The sequence below is a fragment of the Gavialis gangeticus genome, unplaced genomic scaffold, assembly GCF_001723915.1.
Source record: "Gavialis gangeticus isolate Ggan-Ray unplaced genomic scaffold, GavGan_comp1, whole genome shotgun sequence".
Classification (NCBI taxonomy): Eukaryota; Metazoa; Chordata; order Crocodylia; family Gavialidae; genus Gavialis; species Gavialis gangeticus.
In genome coordinates this window covers 15,502,643-15,521,980 of record NW_017729022.1, presented here as the reverse complement: position 1 = coordinate 15,521,980, position 19,338 = coordinate 15,502,643, and the positions used below count along the sequence as shown (strand labels likewise).

The following is a 19,338-nucleotide window of genomic DNA, read 5'->3' as shown; positions in this document are numbered from 1 at the left end:
CCGCGCCCCGGGGCCCCGGGGCAGTGGGGCGGGGGGGGGGGGGGGGGCAGTGGGGCCCAAGCAGCCTGGAGCTCTGCCAGCCTGCAGGAGGTTAGCCACGGTTCCCCACGTTTTTCTCCTGTAAAGGGGAATCCATTTTTAAAGTTTGTTCCAAACCCTTTCGTATATTCTTGCAATGCACTTTTGTGTTGTGACCCACTGATTGAGATACATTGCTTTAGGTCCAGAAGGACAACTGAAATCATGCCCATCAGCAGCAGCCCTTTGCCTGCCTCCCCTCGGATTTGACCCTGCCACATATCATTAGATTATGCAGCTTGCCAGCATGTATGTGTTGCTCATAGGCATTTCTACTAACCTATTTTTTCAACTGATAAGTGACTGCTGCTTTGTGGTGCTTCATTCATCTTTTGTTCTTTGATATTGTTGGAGAGGCAACATGCTGCAGACCTTTCATTGTGCCAAAATGAAAACACTGGCTGTAGTTTTTTTTTTTAAATCTTTGATTAAATAATTTCCAACATGGAAAAGATGCTCTGTATTCTCAATGACCTCTCTCAAATCAGTAATGTTTTTAGTAGAAAAATATATATTCAGAAGAAAACTTAATGCCATAGGCCCAGACTTCACAACCTTTTGGCTGACTGAGGAAACCTCAGCTGGCATAGAAGAGTAAATAAACAATATCAAGAAGAGGCCAAATTCAGACCATGGCCTGTTTGTTCTGCTCCCAAAATAAATAGCAAAAACTTCAGTGGAACCCAGGAATCACTGAGCCCAATTGGGACAAGATACTTGGTGACACTTCACTGAGATGTAGCTTCACTGACTTCAGAGGAATCAAGTGGTTCTGAATGGGATTCTAAATTTTACTTTCTTTAAAAAAAAAATGTGAGAAAGAGCACTCGCCTGAATCATGCACCAGATGTAGCATGTGCCACCACTGCATCTTCTCTTCTGTACGGTAGGATTAGGGGTGATGTGGTTGGTACCTAGGACACTCAAAACTGTAGAAAGGCTGGTGATGGTTGGGTTATAAAGGGTCTGACTCAGAAGCTTTGGAGTCTAAGTGGAGAGGACTCTTTTCCCATGTTTCTTTCAGAAATCCTCTGTAGAATGCCATAGGGTATGGAGGATCACTTCGTCTTCACTATTCAAACTTACCTTTTCACGAGGACACTAATGCATGAAGGAGGAGGAGAAACCATTTAAAGGGATTGCTTCCTTACTTGTCCAGTCTGACCTTGTACCTTTATTCCACTACTAGCGAATTGCCTGTCAAGAATGACGGGGTAGGCGGGGATGAAGCGCCACCACCCTGTGCTGCTGCCACTTCTCAGGAGTGGGGGAGGGGAGGAAGCTGGCATGCCACTACCCCGCGCTGCTGCTGCTCCATGTCCGGCCATGCTCTCCCCTGCTCTGCGTCTGGCCCCGCACCCCCGCTGCCACCTACCACCCCATACTGCCCCCACTCCGCATCCGGCTGCGTGCAGCCCAGCTCCCCCACTCTGCTTCCACCTGGCCAACTCCACTGGAGCCACGACCCACCTGTCATTCTTGATGGGCATTCTTGACACAGCACTGGGGAGAGCCACGCCCCCAAAAGCATTACAGACAGACAGACTAAGCCCTTATATATCGAGCTAGCCAATTGCCCATCAGGAATGATGGGGGGGAGGGAGCGTGCTGAGATGGAGTGCTGCCACCTAGCGCCCCATGCTGCTGCTGTTCTGCCTCTTGCAGGGAGCAGACTGGAGAGCCAAGGTCAGCCTCAGCTCTACCACCCTCTGTCCCGTAGTCGGCGCAGCTTTGGAATCATTGTGGTGCTCCCCCACACGTGGAGCACTCTGATTGGGTGTTTCCGTCAGCCAATCGGAGTGCGAATAAAGCCTTAAGAACAGACAGTCTTAGGCTTTTATAATATTAAATTTTTCCAGCAGGAAGAGTGGTGACTGGGCAGCACTGGGACCTTCTGTGTTTCCACATTTTCACTAACTTGCAGTGGTTTTGCCTCTTTCTCCATACTAGGGGGGGCTAGCACATTAAGCCTAAATAAATATGATCTTTAAAAATACACATGCAGGAAAAAAATTGGTTTTAGTTAAAATAGTGAATATTATTATCGTGTTTAAGAGGAATCCATACCACAAATCAATTTCAGCCTCGTTTAATCAATTTTATGGAAAGCACTTTTGGTCTAAGGGTCACATGGAGTAGGCCCTGAATTGTGTCAAGATTTAACTATTCTGAATATAAATGGTAAACTAAAGTTATATTTACAGGTAGTATTGAATTATTATAACCTAAATCCAAAACAGGAAGTTTGAACAGCTAATCTTTGTTATAACCGTAACAGTTCGTTTTAACTCCTAAGTATTTTACAAATATTATACAGTGAGGTTGGCAGATAAATATTATTGTTCCAATTTTATAAATGCAGAAACTGAAATAAAGATGGTAGGAGGAACTGCATAAAACCAATGGGGGTATAAAGATCTCCCTCCCTAGGAGTCTTTTGAACATTCAGGACCAAATCAAATTTTAAGTAACTCTTTAAAAAGTTGTTCATTTGTGGAATCCTTTTGCTGTGTTTTCCATAAAGAATTTTCTATAATATCAAAACAGAAATTTTATACTAAAATATATTTTACCTTTTCTTTTTGCATCATCGTTAAGTAAGTTGCCAAAAGCCAAGCAATGAGTCAGTAGATGAGTCAGAATTGAACTTTTTCAATCCCTTATTTACAGTTCTGTTCACAACCTGGTAGACCATGGGTTCTTAAGCTAGCTAGGAGACTGTAACCAAGATTTAGAAGAATGTATTACCCTGCATTTCATTATGGCTGGATAGAATAGAGAGCTCCAAAAATAATGAGACTGGATGTTCCTGATACTACTTACTCTTGCAACATGGGGTCACAGTGTAACAAAGGTAAAGAACCTCTACATTAGTCTTCATTTCTCTTATCTTTATACAGTATTGTCTTTTATTGTCTGTTTCCAACTTCACTATCATTTCCTTTATCAAGTCTCTTTCAGAGGAGGTTGGCTTTTGACATGATACCCTGTTTTTAAGACCCATTGTGGTATTTGCCTTTTTAAATGAATATTTAATATACACATTTTCAAACTCATTGTTTCATTATTTATGTCCTTGTACTCCTGTGGATCATATTGCTATTTCCTGCAAAGAACACTCAAAGGTATGAGCAAAGGCAGGGCACATATCACATCTCAGTCTTGGCAGAAAGCAGTTTGTGTGAAACACAAAGCTCTGGATTCTGATTGCTTTAATAAGCTGCGGAGAGCAGTTTGAGGCAGGTCTGTTATATGTATGAACAGAAAATTAAATCAGATTTCAGCTTTTAAGCAAATTATCTTGAATTCCATAGTTAAAACATAGTTAATTGTATCTGGGAAATTTACCATGGTAAAAGACAATTGGATTACTGGGAGTTCCACAGTGAATTTATGCAAAGCTGTGTGGGGAAAATCCTGAGCAGAAGTGAAAGAAAGAATATTACTGAAGCTCACAACTGCCCTCACATATGTCTCAGATATCTGCTACTTTTGAACAGGCAGAATTCTGACACTTTATGAATGGTGCCAGATGAGGAAAAAGTCTATGAAGGTTAGATTCGGGTAAAAGATACCACAGGCATGAAGCAATTGCCATTACCTCTTTTTCTTGTGACATTAATGTAAGAAGTGCCAGGTTTGAGAGAGAGAAATTGTCTAGAATGTCATTGTATACAGGTACTACTGGAACAAGCAGATAAATATGACTGGACTCTCCATCTCGTGGTCTGTTCAGATATCCAAACTTTTCAAATGGATTAAGCCTATTACTAGCGCTAAAGTAATGAGGGTGAACCTTTTTCTCAGATGTGCCACAAACTGGCCCTGTACCCTTCCCAAGTACCACTCTGGTCCTCTGTTGCCCAACCTCCTGCTCTGCTTCCTGCTCCCTACCTCTGTGCTGTAGCATACAGGAGGCTGGGATTTCAGGGATTCTATTAGAATGATGGACCTTTCAGGAGTGGGGTAAAGAAAATGCATCAAGTTCTTTGAAAGCTTTTTTTAATAGTCTGTGAGGTTCTCAACAACGCTAAAAAATGCATTATATCTGACTTCTCATAATCCCTTTCCATAAATTTCAAGGCAAAGGTATTGTACTGTATAAATAACGTAGGGTAAATAAATTATATGTTATCTGGCATCCCCAGGAATGTGGGATGCCAGATAACAAAATATACCGGTTAATTGAGCATGCTGAAAAGGCATCCTTGATTATTAAGGCCACTGCTTTTCCCATTGCGTCCTGGGTGTTGCCGACCCTCCTGCGGGACAGGGAGGAAGACCCCGCGCAGCCAGTTATGGCCCTGGGCCATGGGGGCTCGGAGAAACTGGACATGCCACAGTGGGCACTTCTGATTTCACATTACCTTACAAGCTGGCATGCCAGTTAACAATTCTGTTCTTTTCTAGGGTTAAGGCAGGGCTGCCCAACCTTTTTGAATGTGGGGCCGGACGGATCATGGAACTTCTTATCACCCAGTGGGCTGGCAGGAGCGGGCGCTTGCACAGCCTGTCCAGTCTGGCTGCAGCCTGGGGGCAAGGGGTGCCGCCTGACCCCACCGTGTCCTCCCTGCCACCTGGGCGGCCTCGAGGATGTTCCCACACCTGCGCACCTGGGCTCAGCAGCCAGGGGGACATGTGGGGACTCTACAAGGGGGGGGTGTGCAGGGACACCCCTCTGCTCCCTCTCCCCCGGGGCAGCCCGAGCCCAAGTGGCAGGGGTCCCTCCCTCCCTGGGGCCTGCGGCTCACCACCCCCAGCGCGATGTCTGCGGGCACGGGGGGATGCAGGGAGGCAGAAGTGGCACCGGCTTCCCGCCCCGACAGCCACGGCAGCAGCATCTCCCGCAGGCCGGCCAAAGCATCCCTGCACGCCGGCATCCGCGACCCCTGCGCCTGCCCTCCCACTGCACTGCGACCTGCTCCAGCCCACGCAGCCGGCAGGGAGTGACGCAGGGCAGGGCCGGCATGCAAATGAGGAAGGGAGGGGTGGGGCCAGGAAGGGACACAGTGAAATGAGGGGGGAGGGGAGGAGCTGCACTGCGTCGGCAACGTCAAGCTGATGCGGTGCGTGTGGGAACCTTGTCCCTTCCTCAGCCCTTCAGCAGCCATTAGGAAGCTGCTAAGGGGCTGGGGGAGGGACAAGGGGTTCCCGTGACAGCACCGTGGGCCACAGAAAATGGCTTGGTGGGCCGCATGTTGGACAAGCCTGGGTTAAGGGATGAAGGTGAGAATATAGGTAATGATTGAAATTGGAATTAATTCAGTTACTGATCAGATAATTGGTTGTAGCTGTATAGCTTTTTAAAAACCTAAATAGTAAGAATTAAATATTAGGCCAAGTCAGTGCTTGGGACTTTTGCTTGCTTAGCAACGTTGGGCAAAGGTTTTATATTTTTTATTGCAACATTTTTTATGATGGCCAAAGCCATAGTGTGTACACAGTTACACAGACATAAAATTATTTTTGCCAGTACAGTTTATTTCACTGCCAGAACTCACATAAGTTACACTAGCAAAGCATTATGTTAGTATAGCAAATAAAAGCTGCACCTATCAAGAGCGTTTTGCTGTTATTGCTATTCTAGCAATATTTTTACATTTAGACTAGTCTTTATTTAAAAAAAAAAAGTTTTGGAGCTTTCTTCAAAGCATAGTAATGCCATCCACTTACCTAGCATTTCAACTGTGGACCTGTAAGCAACCTAATAAAGCTGGGGTTGTGTTATTTTAATCCTTTTTTAAAACAGATGAAAATACTAAATATTAGGTGCACCTGCCCAAAGACTTGCAGTGAATTAACAGTAGTCAGGATAATAGTCCAGGTTTCCAAGTGCCCAGGTTTCTGAGTGGCTTATTAGCTTAGGAAATTCTCTCATTTGAGAAGTTATATGCATTGTTCTGACGACTGAAATATTCCTTTATCTGAAATGTAGTGAAAAACTTTTTCTTGTTACTTGGGTCATTTTGTTGATGTTAATAGCCGACTATTATCAAAAAAATGAACTGCTAATGAACTGCTAACATGAACACTGTGTATTCTGATAAGTATTAGGATGCTGGAGGGAAATTGAAAATCCTGGCTCCATTCACTTCAGAGTCAATGGTAAATCTTCCATTGACTTCAGTGGGGCAGGACTGCATAACATGTTGTTATATCCAGTTTTCATAGCATCTAAGCTTCCATTAACACAGGTTCTAGGTTTTTCTATTGCCAAGAGAATCTTGAAATCGGCTCACTTGTCTTCTTTTATCCAGCTTTGCAGCTGTCAGCTGAACATTAGCAAAAGCAAGGGGTGTGAGCTGTACCTGAGTGAGCTGTGAACTTTGCCTTTGACTCGGTTCTGAGAAGTGTTAATTTCTGCACTTCAGTTTAAGAATATTAAGCACTAACCTTATAATGTGTAGGGGCAGCTCTGGAAATTCTTCAGTAGAAGTAATATGCGCTATGCATATAACAAGTGCTTTCAGAACTGGGCTCCATGAAAAGCTTGCACTAATTTAATTTAGATTTCAGATTTTCAGCTAATTTAGTTAAATCCATGCAAACCTTTGTGTAGACACTCTTTTCAATTTCAGAGTAGTTCATTTTATTTCGGGAGCGTAGGAATGGAAAAGGCCTCCTACATCAAACCTAATCCCCTACAGACACTGCGTCATAGAATCCCTTTCATAATAATCAAGCTACATCTCCAAAGGAGCAAGGTTTTTGCTCCCACTGCTCCATATGGAAGCCTACTTCAGAACCCCACTGCTCTATTGGTTAGAAATCTTATTTTAACAATCAGCCTAAATGTATTTGTAGCCCATTTATACCAGGAGGGCTGGCAGTGTGGCATCTTATAGACTAACTTGTTCAGAGACCAATGAGCTTTTGTAGGCAGCAGACTTCACCAGTTGCTATGAATGGACTTGCAGAGAGCCAGAACAGTAGGTAGAAGGGAGTAAAGTCATTTTTATACAATGGATAGGGAAAGAGGGAAAAAAGGAGGGAATGCTACAGAAAGGTGAAGGTGGGTTGAAGAGATTAAAAGGGATAAACAAAGACATTATTCTGAGTGCTTGAACCAGTTCTGAGGCTCTGAATGCCTGGCTCCCCCAGTATTTTGAGTCTTGATCAAGATTCCTCTGTTGTCCTTTGGCTGACTGGCAAACATTAAGGTCTGGGGACAGGAATCAAAAATATTGTAGCCTAGGCTAGAAATTTGCAAGAACTGTTTCTGAAACCCTTCCCCATGGGTACAGGTTGTGGTTCAGCTGACTTACAGACTTCTTTGATCCTTAGAAATGCATGAGGTAATCTGTGAAAATTTTGACTCTGCCCAAGTATAGTATTTCAAGTGACCTGTATCTCTGATGAGGACTCATATTTTATGGGAGTGGATTCATCCCATTCTCCCTAGTTATTTTTGGTTATCACAAGTAAGCATCTTCCAGTGTAGGAGAGAATTTATTTCTTACAATGAATGGTTTAAAAATTGGTTGATTGAAGAGAGAGCCTGCCTATGTGTCAAAGGATTGAGTTTATTTTGTTTACATCATGCTTCAGATTGTAATCTTCATTTAATGAAATTGTTAATCAGTGGCATTTTTCTGTCTGATTAACTAGTTACAGATATTGGCACATTTAAATAACTGGAATTTAACTGCTTGGAAAAAGGAGAACTAGAATTACTTGTATTCCTGAATTGCCTCCGCTTGGCATCAAAGTAGATTCTCGTAATCCACGTTATAAGTGCTGAGACATTTTATATTTGTAAGTAGGAAAGAGACAACATAAAGAAATATAGAACACCAAGGTCTGACAACTTCCTGGAGTTTGAACTAACAGAACATTTTTATTCTTTGGCTGTTGGGCTATAAACTTGGTCTATGATGTTGGTATTGCAAATTTGTTCACCATTTTATAAATGTGAGTGGTCTGAAGTATCCACTTGAAAGTACTGACAAAAATTGGTTGCTTTGTGGAGTTCTAATTAATGTGCGAGAGAATTTTACTCCATCTTTGATTCTTAGAAATGCATGATGTGATCTCTGGAAATTATTGACTCAGCCTAAGTATAATCTTTCTAGTGACCTGTATCCCTAATGAGATTTAAGATTTAATTGGTAAGAGGCTCCTTTTTGATTGGTAGTTGTTTGACAGTGTTGGTACAAGGGTTTCATTTATTTCAGTACTATACATTGTTGATAATGCGCATCTTGTTTCTCTTCCTGAATTTTAGGTTTGTCCAGTTCACATTGTGACTGCCACATATATTCAGAATACCAATCAGGCCATAATATTTGGATATTACAGTTTCTAAACTACGATGCCTTTCAAAAACGGGGTGGAATTAACTGAGTTGCAGAATATGAAGGTCCCTGAAGATGATAACATCAGCAATGATTCAAATGACTCTACAGAGGTAGAAAATGGCCAGATAAATAGGTGAGTATTTTTCCACTGATACTGTCTGTCCTGTGAACACACTGTTTAAAAACAGTATTCTAATTTTCGGTATAGGTCTTGAATTATTCATTACCAAGTCATGCTCCATTTGAAGATGTAATTTGAATTTCATATGTGACATCTGTTGGGCAAAGGCGGCAACAGCAGATAAAGCAAACAGACTAACAATTTATTCATCCTTTTGAATCCTTCAAATGAGTCCAATAAAATGCATAAACATATAGTACATCAAAAAGCCAACATTTCAGAATGTCTGCTTCTACTGTGCAGAAATAATAACAATAATAATTAGAACAAGACACATTTTGACAAAAGATTTTCACTGTCATTTATTCCACAAATGGAGGATTGTAACCTTACTGGCCATGTCCATGTAGTTTAGACTTCTGTGAATTTGTAACTTGCATTAATAACAATAAATGTAGATTCAGGTTATATTTTAAAAAGTACAAGTGGGAGTATATCCAAAACCATTACTCCTAAGATTATAATAGGAAAAACCCTAATAGATTATATATTTTAGAAAATTCAGCAGAGGTTTACATCTAAAGCTTGTATTTAAACTTCAAAAAAAAATTCTCTTTTGAGTAATTAAAGTAAAATATCCTCGCATAATTACATTACTATTATTAAATTTAGCTCTAAAATAATGTTAAGGGTTTTTTATTATTTTAGTAAAGATGAGTAATGCCATGCCCTTCATAATTATTGCAAAGTACTATAGAGAGGTGTTCAGTTGGGTTTTGAACAGAAGCTGGAATTACTGAAGGATTCTACCTTTATCCTGCTCAGTGATTTTTCTGCTGCAAAGAGCTAGCTTCCTGCGAAACTTTCATTCAGTTTTGAAAAACAGAAGCAAAAGTAGCTGGACCAAAGCCAGCCCTCATGCTCTTCCTGCATGGGACCAGATGACCTTTGGCATCTAGGCTGGTGATTTTGGTTCATGTCCCAATGTAAATATTAAATTGAGTGCTACCTAATAGTACCAGTTTAGGATGCCACCCAGAGGCAAGGCGATCCAGGCTAGCCTTTACTCCTGAACATAGATAGCACTTGCTATCATGAGCAGTTGTATTGACAGATAATGAGTAACAAATGTTTCGATGGACTTCTAGGCTGTGTCCACACATGTAGGCATGTGTGGTTTGTGACGCCACAAACTGCATGCATTGAACATTAAACCATGTGTACCACTGCTGATCTGTGGTGTTGAGGCAAAACTTGCTACTGGGATTCCTGCCCTGAAGCACATGGAAACGGGGCAGAAGGCAACCATGGACTTCAGTTTAGAAATATAGAACTTTGATTTAAAAATGCAGAAGTATAGCCTGCAATAACTTTTGATGTGCTGAAGTAATACACAGTTTAATTTGGAGCTTATTACACATAGGTAAATTAGAACTGTATGTCCCCAGCCTGCAGATGTTAGTTCATCTAACAACTTCAGACTGTGAAACTGTAGGGTGCATCTACACATTGCCCTACGGCAACGTAGTGATGCTCTATGTCGCTATATGGCGTGGTACAGAGATGTAGTGATCATGTGAATCTACACGTGATCAGCAGGTATGTGGCTGTAGGGGTGTGCTTCCCCATTTTAGCATGCTGCTATGGTGACATAGCAAGAAAATCTAACCGTGTGCTGTGCAGTATGGGAGGTTACTGCGCCATGCTTTAGTACTTCCAAGAGGAATTACTAAATCACAGCAACATGTAGACATGCCCATAGTCAGGTTTTTAAGTCAAGTCACGCTCTTTGTTCATTTCGCTTGCTTGTTATATTAAATAATGACTGCTTGAATTTACCTAAAACAAAAGGGATCTTTCAAAGAGGATTAAATTAAAGTTAAAAATCAAATATTCAGAATAACTGATGCAAGAGCTGGAGTCCAGAGACCCATCTGTAAGCTAACAAAGAGGTTAGGAGTCTCACTTTACACAGACCTACAGAAGCTAAACCACCCAACAAGATTTACACAATCCAAAAGATTTCATCAGAGAAAGGAAGTAGGAGAAAATTACTGTAAGAGTTGTGCTCGTAACTCTAGAGTGGTGGACCTCAAAGGCAGTGGACAGATGCTTCTATCCTAATAGCAAGAGACTGTGCAGAAAGAAAAAGAAAATAGTGCAAGTGAGGTCTAAGGAAGACAGCTATATCACCCTGAAGAGCAGTTCTCTTGCTACTTTCCTGTGCTAACTAACAGTGAGCTAACTCCTTGGATTTACTAGGACCCTTTGTTATAAATCCAGTGGCCAGATTTTTGGCTAAAGCCTCAGAGTATGGAGTGCAGCTCAAGCTAGAGTTGTGCAGCCCTGCAACTTTGACCTGGGTAATTCAGTGCCAATTCCACCCCCTTAACTCAAGTTATTATTAGGGGCCTACTTAAATCAAGGTTTTGGGATTTTTGTAGAAACCATGAAAAACAGTAGTTTCCACGATCACTGCCAAAAAATGGTGTTTCCCACGATTTTGCGCAAAATGGCCTGGGGAGGGGTGGGGAGGGAAACTTATCAGAATACAAAGAAAGTGCTGCAATCCCTGCAGCCATAGAGCACATGATTTGAGAGGCTTAAGTAGCGACATTGGCTCGGTGGAGCTGCCAGTCAGGAAAGCAAAAAGGTTTCGGCACCATCTTTTAAGAAGTCAGATGCAATGTTGCAGTCTGAAGATAAGTGACTGGCCAATCAACAGCAAGGGGAGGGGCCACTGGAGCCCTTCAGCCAGTCAGCAGCGGAGGGGATGCTCACCACAAAATTGGCTTGTAGCCCATGAAAATCCCCTCATCTCATTGCAGGTTAGGTAGGTCCCTAGTGATTATTGGCTTCATTAGCACCACAGCCAGGCCCTTATCCCTCAGCCTCAACCCCTGTTAGGAGAAGGGAGTTTGGGTCACTGTAGGATGCTAGAACAAGTGTGCTGAACCCATCCTGGGCCCTGAGCCAGGGCCAGACCATGGGGCTTCTACTAGGGCAGATCTGCAGGATCAGTAGTTGGTAACAGGGACAGCAATGGCTTTGCAGTTCTGGGGTTGGGGGCAGCAGGGATCTGGAAGGAATGAGGATGTTTGATATTGGCAGGGCCAAGTAGTAGTAGGGGGAGGGGTGGGGGTGTCACACATCCCTTGCTCACCCCTGTGCTGCTGATGGCTATGTCCAGCAGGGCATGGGGACCCCAAATTTTGTAGTAGACCACATTCCCAACTTCCAGTAGCCCAGCAGGCTGGATGGAACAATACTGCAGGCCAAGTACAGCCCAAAGGCGTGTTTGATGGCCCTGCACTAGAGGGTGAGTCTCAATAAGATAAGCCTCTTGCGTTATACTGGCTTTGTGGTTAGGATCCTGGCTGCTACAACTTTTCCCTGCTTCTGCCTGCATCCCATCTGCAGTACAGGTGGTGTTCCTAGCTGCCTGTTGCAGCTCCTCACTGGCCTGCTGTGGGTGCAGACAAAGTCCCCACCTTTAGGAACACCTCAGACATGCCAACAAAGCCTCTATGTGCTGTAGTTGCTGACCTCCATTTTAAACAGCAATGAAATGGACCTCCTTTTACGTATCCACTATCTGTTTACAAAAATGAAATATATACTAGAATGTTATACATCCTTTTGCTAGGTAACATGTTCTCTCATTTCTTTTTAGCAAGTTTATTTCGGACCGGGAAAGCAGGAGAAGTCTGACAAACAGCCACTTGGAAAAAAAGAAGTGCGATGAATATGTAAGTCTCTTTCTCTGACTCTCAGTAAACTATATATTGTGCATATTTGAAGCATTTCACTTTGGTAATAAGTAGGGATCTGGGTTTTCTGTTTGCCATGGAAAACAGAAAAAAAATGCAACTTCCCCTTTTATCTGAGGAAAAATGTGGATTTTTCATTTTAATGGAGAAACATGCAGACTTTGCACTTTTGTAAAGAGCTCTCTGCAGGTTGGCAGAGTTGCAGCCTCCAAAGGGACGTGCGCGTGCGCGCACACACACCCCCACACACACCCTACCTGCCAGGCAGCCTGACAGCAGCTCCTACAGGTAAATCTGGCACTCTGGGGGGAGAAAAGGAAGAGAGGAAAGTGGGGGATTGAGGCCCCTATAGAGAGGGAGGGAGGGAGTTGGGCAGGGCTGGGGCTGCTGCTGCACTCTGCTACACTGCAGGGAGCTGGGGACCTAGGTGTCTGGTCTCATAGCCCCATATCCCTGGCAGCTGGGGGCCCCCTCTGGCAGGGCTGGGATGACTGGGGGTGGGGGGTGAGGGGCCTGGACCTGCATCATGGGTGAGCTAAGAAGGCAGGGGGAGCACTGATTTTTTTCCATGATAAAAAACCCAAAATCAAATACCAAAATGTTATAGTATTTAGAATTTATTGAGTGATTGAGGTACTGGTAGGCTTCCAAATTGCTTTAAAATGGTAAATATATCAATAAAACATTGTGTTCAGTTGATACCTATATGTATTACATACACATACATATATGGTGGTGTTTCATTTGAATTGCAGATTTTGAGTTTTTAATCAGAGAACGTGTGATTTTTTTTTTTTTTTGATTAAATTGGAGAAAACCAGGATTCCTGGTTATAAGAGATGCTGAAACAATTCCAGCTGAAACTACTGGGAGCAGCATATTCTTAGCACTTTTGAAAATCAGGTCCTGTTGTCTAGTTCAAACAAGAATTAATTCGGAGCAATGCTATGACTTGTGTTACGCAGCAGGTCAGACCAGGTTATTATGAAGGTTCTTCCTGGCCTTGTAATCTATCAGTCTGTGTTTTAACATGTGCCACAGACTTAGTAGAAATACTGAAAATATATAAGGGATGTATATGACTCGAGAGGTTATGTCCATTTGTCCCTTGCATAAGGCAGCAATCACAAAATGCTTGTAAAAAAAATCAGTGTTTTATTCTCTTTCAAATCTTGTACTGCATTTTTATATTGTATCATACTAAAAATGAATATTTGTATTTACTATAACAAGTATTAGTATTTGCATTTACTATAACAAGACTTGGAATTCAAAGCATAAATACACTCTACAATGTACACTAAGTTGTTTCTCATTTGTACTTTTTTTTTCTTTGTCTAGATTCCAGGAACAACCTCATTGGGAATGTCCGTCTTTAATCTCAGCAATGCCATTATGGGCAGTGGGATTTTAGGCCTTGCCTTTGCATTGGCCAACACAGGAATCCTCCTTTTTCTGTAAGTATTTGTGCACTTGACAGCAGAACTGAGCACATTTTCACTTTGAGTACAGAATATTTGCATTGAGAGTAAGTGAGATTGTTTCTGGCCATTCACGGTTCAGTGTGCTGGATTACCTAAGTAAATGGAGTACAGAAGTGCTGGCTTCCTAGACAGTAGGTGATACTCAGAGTACTGATTGAGGTATCTAAACATGGATTTAAGTTTAGATGCCTGGAAATTCAGAAATAAATGCATCACAGTTGTGAATACAAAGACAAGGGGTGTAATCCTGGAACCAGTAGGAGTTCTACCATTGACCATAGTACTACCGAGATTTCAGCCAGGTTCTACAAGTTAAATATGTGCTAAAAATAACGATTTTACACATCAGTTAAGATAAAATAGTGTCTACCTTTTTACACATTCGGTGATTTACAGATCTGTAACTCTCATCAGAAAGTGGTACCTCATTGCAGTACCTCTTATAACTAAGGGAGCAGAACTTGTCCATGTTATATTTGATTTACCTTATATTTATCCCATTTCTGCCCCCGCCCTAGAAAATGCAATCTAAACAAGTACATACCAAATTACAGTATACAAAGTAGAAAGCTGTAGGGGAAAGTTAGTAAATTAGATAATTCCCTGCTTAATCTGTAGTCCATTAGGCCCTCTCAGTCTGGGTGCAGTCTCACTCCTTTTCTCTATCTCTGCTCTGGGTCAGATGTCCAGCAGTGCAGTCCTTATTAAGATAGATGGTTGGGTTATGTTTATGTATTTAAAAAATGTGAACTGTTAGATATCAACTATTAAGAATTCAATGTTTTTCCCAAAGAAATCAGTGAAAGTTTTGCCTTTGCTGGGAGCAGCATCAAGAATCCAGATGCTTATAGTTTATTGATTACATAGCACAAAACTTCTAAAAAACAGTTCAAATTAAAATCCTTCAGCACATGTGTAATGTAATAATACTGCTTTACAAAGGAAGGATATGTGCAGTTTGCACCAAGAGTCCGTGATGGGACCTATGTTGAAAAACTCCACCCAAAGAGAAGCACTAAGAGAGACTGTCTCTTTCAAGGGTTATACTCAGCATCTTCTATAAGGTTCCACTGGTTGATGTGGAAAGGATAACTGTGACCAGTGGTTTTACTTAACTCTACCTCCGTAAGAGTGATTTATTTATTGATGAAGGTAGGGAGTAAGTAAATGCTGCTCATAGTATCAGTTCTTTGAATGGGCCATGCAGAGTGACGGAAGAGACTTCTTTGGTATAACCCCCAGTGGCAAAGCAAATTACAGTCCAGCCCAAAGCACAGTTTTTGCCCTAAAGCTTGCTTAAAGAACAGTAGGAGAGATAAAACTGAGAAATCTAAATTGTTCAAATGCACATCATGAAAATAAAAGATTTGGTTTTGAATTATGAGAGTTAAATCATTTCAGTGTGCTATGTCAAAGGCCTAAGAGCTGAAACAAATTAGACCTGCAGCTTGATTATAAAAAGAAATGTGGAGTGGAGTACTTGGCTTCATCAAAATAGAGGCAGTTGGTAAAGCAGGAGAACCTTGTGGTTTAAAAATGGATTGATGCCACTTTCTAGGAAATTAAGATGCGCAATGCTGTGTGACTTTGGATTCCAGAAGAAACATTTCTTTATAATGTGATTGATGCTAAAAAATCCATTGCGAATTATATATATTCCACTAATACTTGTGGGAGATGTTTCTGTGTATTAGGGGTACAATAGAGTATACCACAATATTTGAAGAAAACTCAATGTCAGTAGTGAGTCAGTCCCTTATTCTAAAGCAGTGATTCTCAACCTTTTTTGTGCCAGGACCCACTTGTAAACATTGGCCAGTTTTGACCCAGTAAATAGCTTAAATAGCAAGCAGCCCCCTGGCCCTGCCGGTGGTCCTCCCCCCCACAGTGTGGGGCAGGGGGTGGGTGAGTATGAGGCATGGGGGCCCCAAGCAGCCCCTTGCAGGCTGGAACTCTGCCAGTCCGCAAGGAAAAAGCAAATTTCCTATGTTTTGCTCCTTTAAAGGAAAATCCATTTTTAAAGTTTGTTCACAACCCCTTCATATAGTCTTGCGACCCACTTTTGGGTCATGACCCATGGGTTGAGAAACATTGTTTCTAAAGGACTTTGATTGACCTTGCACTGAGTACTCACTTTTGGGTCTTCATTTTCTTTTTAAGCATGCAAACAAAACTACTTAAGTACTCTATAACTAGGACTGAGTCTAGTGTAACCAAGGGTGGATCTGGGTGCTGGGGATAGAGGAGTGGTAGTTCAGTCACCCCTTTGACTGTGTAGTGCACATGCAGTGAGATCTCTACCTCCAAGACCCTTATACCTTTGAGCTCTCTGCTCCATCCTCCTTTTAAAAATTTTACATCCACTCCTGAGTGTAGTTAAACCCACGTTTCCAGTGTTAGTTACAGTAAGGCAAGTTACTGTTCACATGAGTGTGACATTAGAGGTTTGCACTGTATAAATACTGAGTGGTAAGACAGTACCAAATATAATACAGTGGAGCTAAGGCCTTAGTTTTGTGTGAGAGCCTAGTTTCACGACCTCTCTAAATCTACCAGAGAATTTGCAGACCAGATAAGGGTTCTGGGTAGAAATTTAGGTCATTTGATAATGGTTAGCAAGATGCAATGTCCTAAATATGATATTTTTTTTCAACATTTAAATTTTTTCTGTGCATAGCCAGTAAAAGGGGTAGGTAGGAAATCCATGAGATTGCCTTCCAGGATTTCCCTTCCTGAGAAAGAGAACATGCTGCAAAAGATGAGTCTAAATCTAAAACTTAAAATATGAAAAGGTAAGAATTGGTTCAGGATGTTTTGAACTCTTGCTGCTGAAGTGCTGACTTCACTACTTATATATCAAAGTACAATTGAAAGTGGCCAGAGCAATGGTTGCATCACTGATTTTTAATTAACTAGTGAAGTATTTCAAAGTTTCTATATGCTATTTGCAAATGTCTGTCTTGTATATACGTGGACAGAATAAAATTGCCCAATCTGAAGCCCATTGGAAAAAAGAGAAATCATTGCATCTTTACTCAGGGATTTTCTTTTCTTTTGAGTGTTTAGGTACCTGTCTATACTACAGCTGTAACCAAATCATGTACCTGGCTTTAAAGAGACTTTAAAAATTTAGTGTAGATGAGAAATAGCTGTCACAGGAACAGGATTCAAACTCCAGAACATTCCAAAGCATTAGGCCTATTTTATCCTGATTACACTCAGATCTCTAACTCTTGTCATAATTAGGCCAGGCCAAAGTCATAGGTGGGATCTAATTCAAGCACTTGGTTATTTCCACATAGATTTAAAGGAATTTTATTTGCAGTTGTTCCTTATACTGCACTGAGTTTTACATAATACCCCACAATTCTAATTGAGGCCTCTCTAGGTTTCTTCTTCCTGTTTCTGTTCTTAGTAAACTAGAACAACCTTTTCTGGGCCATTCATCAACACTTACAATGGTATTGAAATCATTAGCTCTACTAGGAAGCTGCTTACACTTCTAGTAAGTATACATTTTCTTGGAGAATTGAAAAGCGTGTCTCTGCTTATATTGCTGTAAAGGAACTAAAAAGGCAATTTTCTCATCTAAATAGGTCATACCAATGATACAAAAAAACAGAGAAGCTTTTAGTGGTCTTTGCTGGACCAGTCTTGCCCCAAGTACTGTGTAGATCTATGGAATGTTGTATAAAGTATTTGGCTAAGATAAATGTTAGCTACACTTTTTAAACTATAAAGAACAGAACTATTTTTCACCTAATTAATTGCCCACATTTAAGGGTGGATACTAATTTTTCTAGTCACACTTGTTGCTAGCTGGTTAATGGTTTCAGTTCTGTTAACATTGGTGCAGACAAATCTTTTAAAACTAAAGGTGAAGTAGTTCATGGCAAGCTGGTGAGTAAGAAGCAAGTTAGCATGGATAGAGCCTCCAAACCAGGCTTGTAGCTATGAAATATTAATGTGGCATCTGGAGCTCTGTGCTAAAAAATGGAATTGTTCAAAATGTTCCTGTTTCATGCGTTGCAGACAGTGTTAACCCCAATCCACCAGGGCATCCAACTCTTTTTTTTCTTCATTGTTGATGTACATATATACAGATCACATACAACAAATATATGTATTACATTCTAGATTTACAGCTTATTAGCAGATGATCAAAGGCAAGAACAAATTAATGTTACCATTGTATTTTGAATACAGGGAGATGCATATTGCATTTCCTGCTTTTAAGTAAAAATATTCCAAAGTATTTCCAAGCCTACTTTGAACTGGGTAGATTGTGATGCAGGAAAACCACATACTATGCCCCATACATATGTAGTAAAGCTGGAAAGGGAAAGTTATAGAGTTAAACACTCAGGGCAGATTTACATCCACAGCACTTCCATAACAGCTTAACAGCTTGACTTTGCTGGGATCATACCTGATTTACAGCAGCCAACTAAGGTCAGCACTGGGATTCAATAGTCTTAGCAAATGAAAGGCAAAATAAACAAAGCAGGAAATAATTATGGTGATAGTATTTGTGTAACTAAATGGTATAGGTAGGTATAGTGCTTTCCAGGTATAAAATAAGACAAGAGGCCCCACAGGAGTTGACAATCTAATATGGCTAATAACTACAAGCTGTGCCAAAGGAAGACTTTTTATACATGCCTGAAAGGAAGAAATCATCATGGCTGAAGAAGGCTATATGTTGATCAGCCCACAGACACCTTTAAAGAAGCTCTGCCCCTGAAGTTGCCATTGAAACAAGCTTTGCTCTGTCCAGGTTAAAAAGACAATGCTGAGATAATTTGTATGGCAGCACTGAGGAGGGGGGAAGGAGGGGCAAGTATGCAGTTAATACATCAACTCCACATATCCTCCAGTCACAAAATGCTGGCTTTTGCACTGCAGTGGGCCAATTACTAAGATTTGTTGAGGTCCCAACTGTGGATGGACAGCGTGATGGGGGCGGGGGGAGGCGGGTAAGGCAAGTAGGAATCTACCCTAATAATCCTATATCGTTCCCTGTCCCAAGATGTTTAATCCGGCTTTGTGAGAAAGCGTATTGCATTTTTGGATGCCAGCACTTTTTGAAGTCAGCAAAATGTGGAGTATGAGAACAGTTTGAGTCTAGAGAATTGGGGTCCTTGAGGGCAGAGGAACTCAGTGTCCAAGAGGAGTGGTCATTCCTTAAGGAAACGATACTCAGGGCCCAAGGGGTGTCCATCCTGACAAGAAGCAAGGGGGGCAGGAGTGTCCGAAAGCCCCCCTGGCTCACCAAGGGCGTCCGGGACTGCCTGCTTGCCAAAAAGGCGGCGTACGCCCGGTGGAAGGGGGGTGAAATCTCCGAAGAGGAGTATACCTCCTCTGCTCGGGCCCGTAGGCGAGCTGTTAGGAAGGCCAAGGCGGACATAGAGCTCGGATTAGCGTCCAAGATTAAGGATAACAAAAAGTCCTTTTTCAAATATATTGGGAGGATGAAGAAGGCGCCGGGTAATGTGGGACCCCTGCAGGATACGCTGGGCAATCTGGTGGTTGCGTCAGAGGAGAAAGCGGACCTCTTTAACCAATTCTTCACCTCCGTTTTCTTGTGC

General features: G+C 41.7%; 1 protein-coding gene across 1 annotated transcript in view; it reads left to right on the top strand.

The window, feature by feature from the left end:
- The window catches only part of SLC38A1 (solute carrier family 38 member 1), a 43,738-nt gene that overhangs the window by 1,380 nt on the left and 23,020 nt on the right, over positions 1 to 19,338 (top strand). Inside the window, exons 2-4 of the mRNA XM_019514620.1 lie at positions 8,303 to 8,508; positions 12,170 to 12,245; positions 13,608 to 13,723. Coding sequence (XP_019370165.1) covers positions 8,390 to 8,508; positions 12,170 to 12,245; positions 13,608 to 13,723 — 311 coding nt within the window. The 5' untranslated portion in view covers positions 8,303 to 8,389. The remainder of the gene's footprint in view (positions 1 to 8,302; positions 8,509 to 12,169; positions 12,246 to 13,607; positions 13,724 to 19,338) is intronic.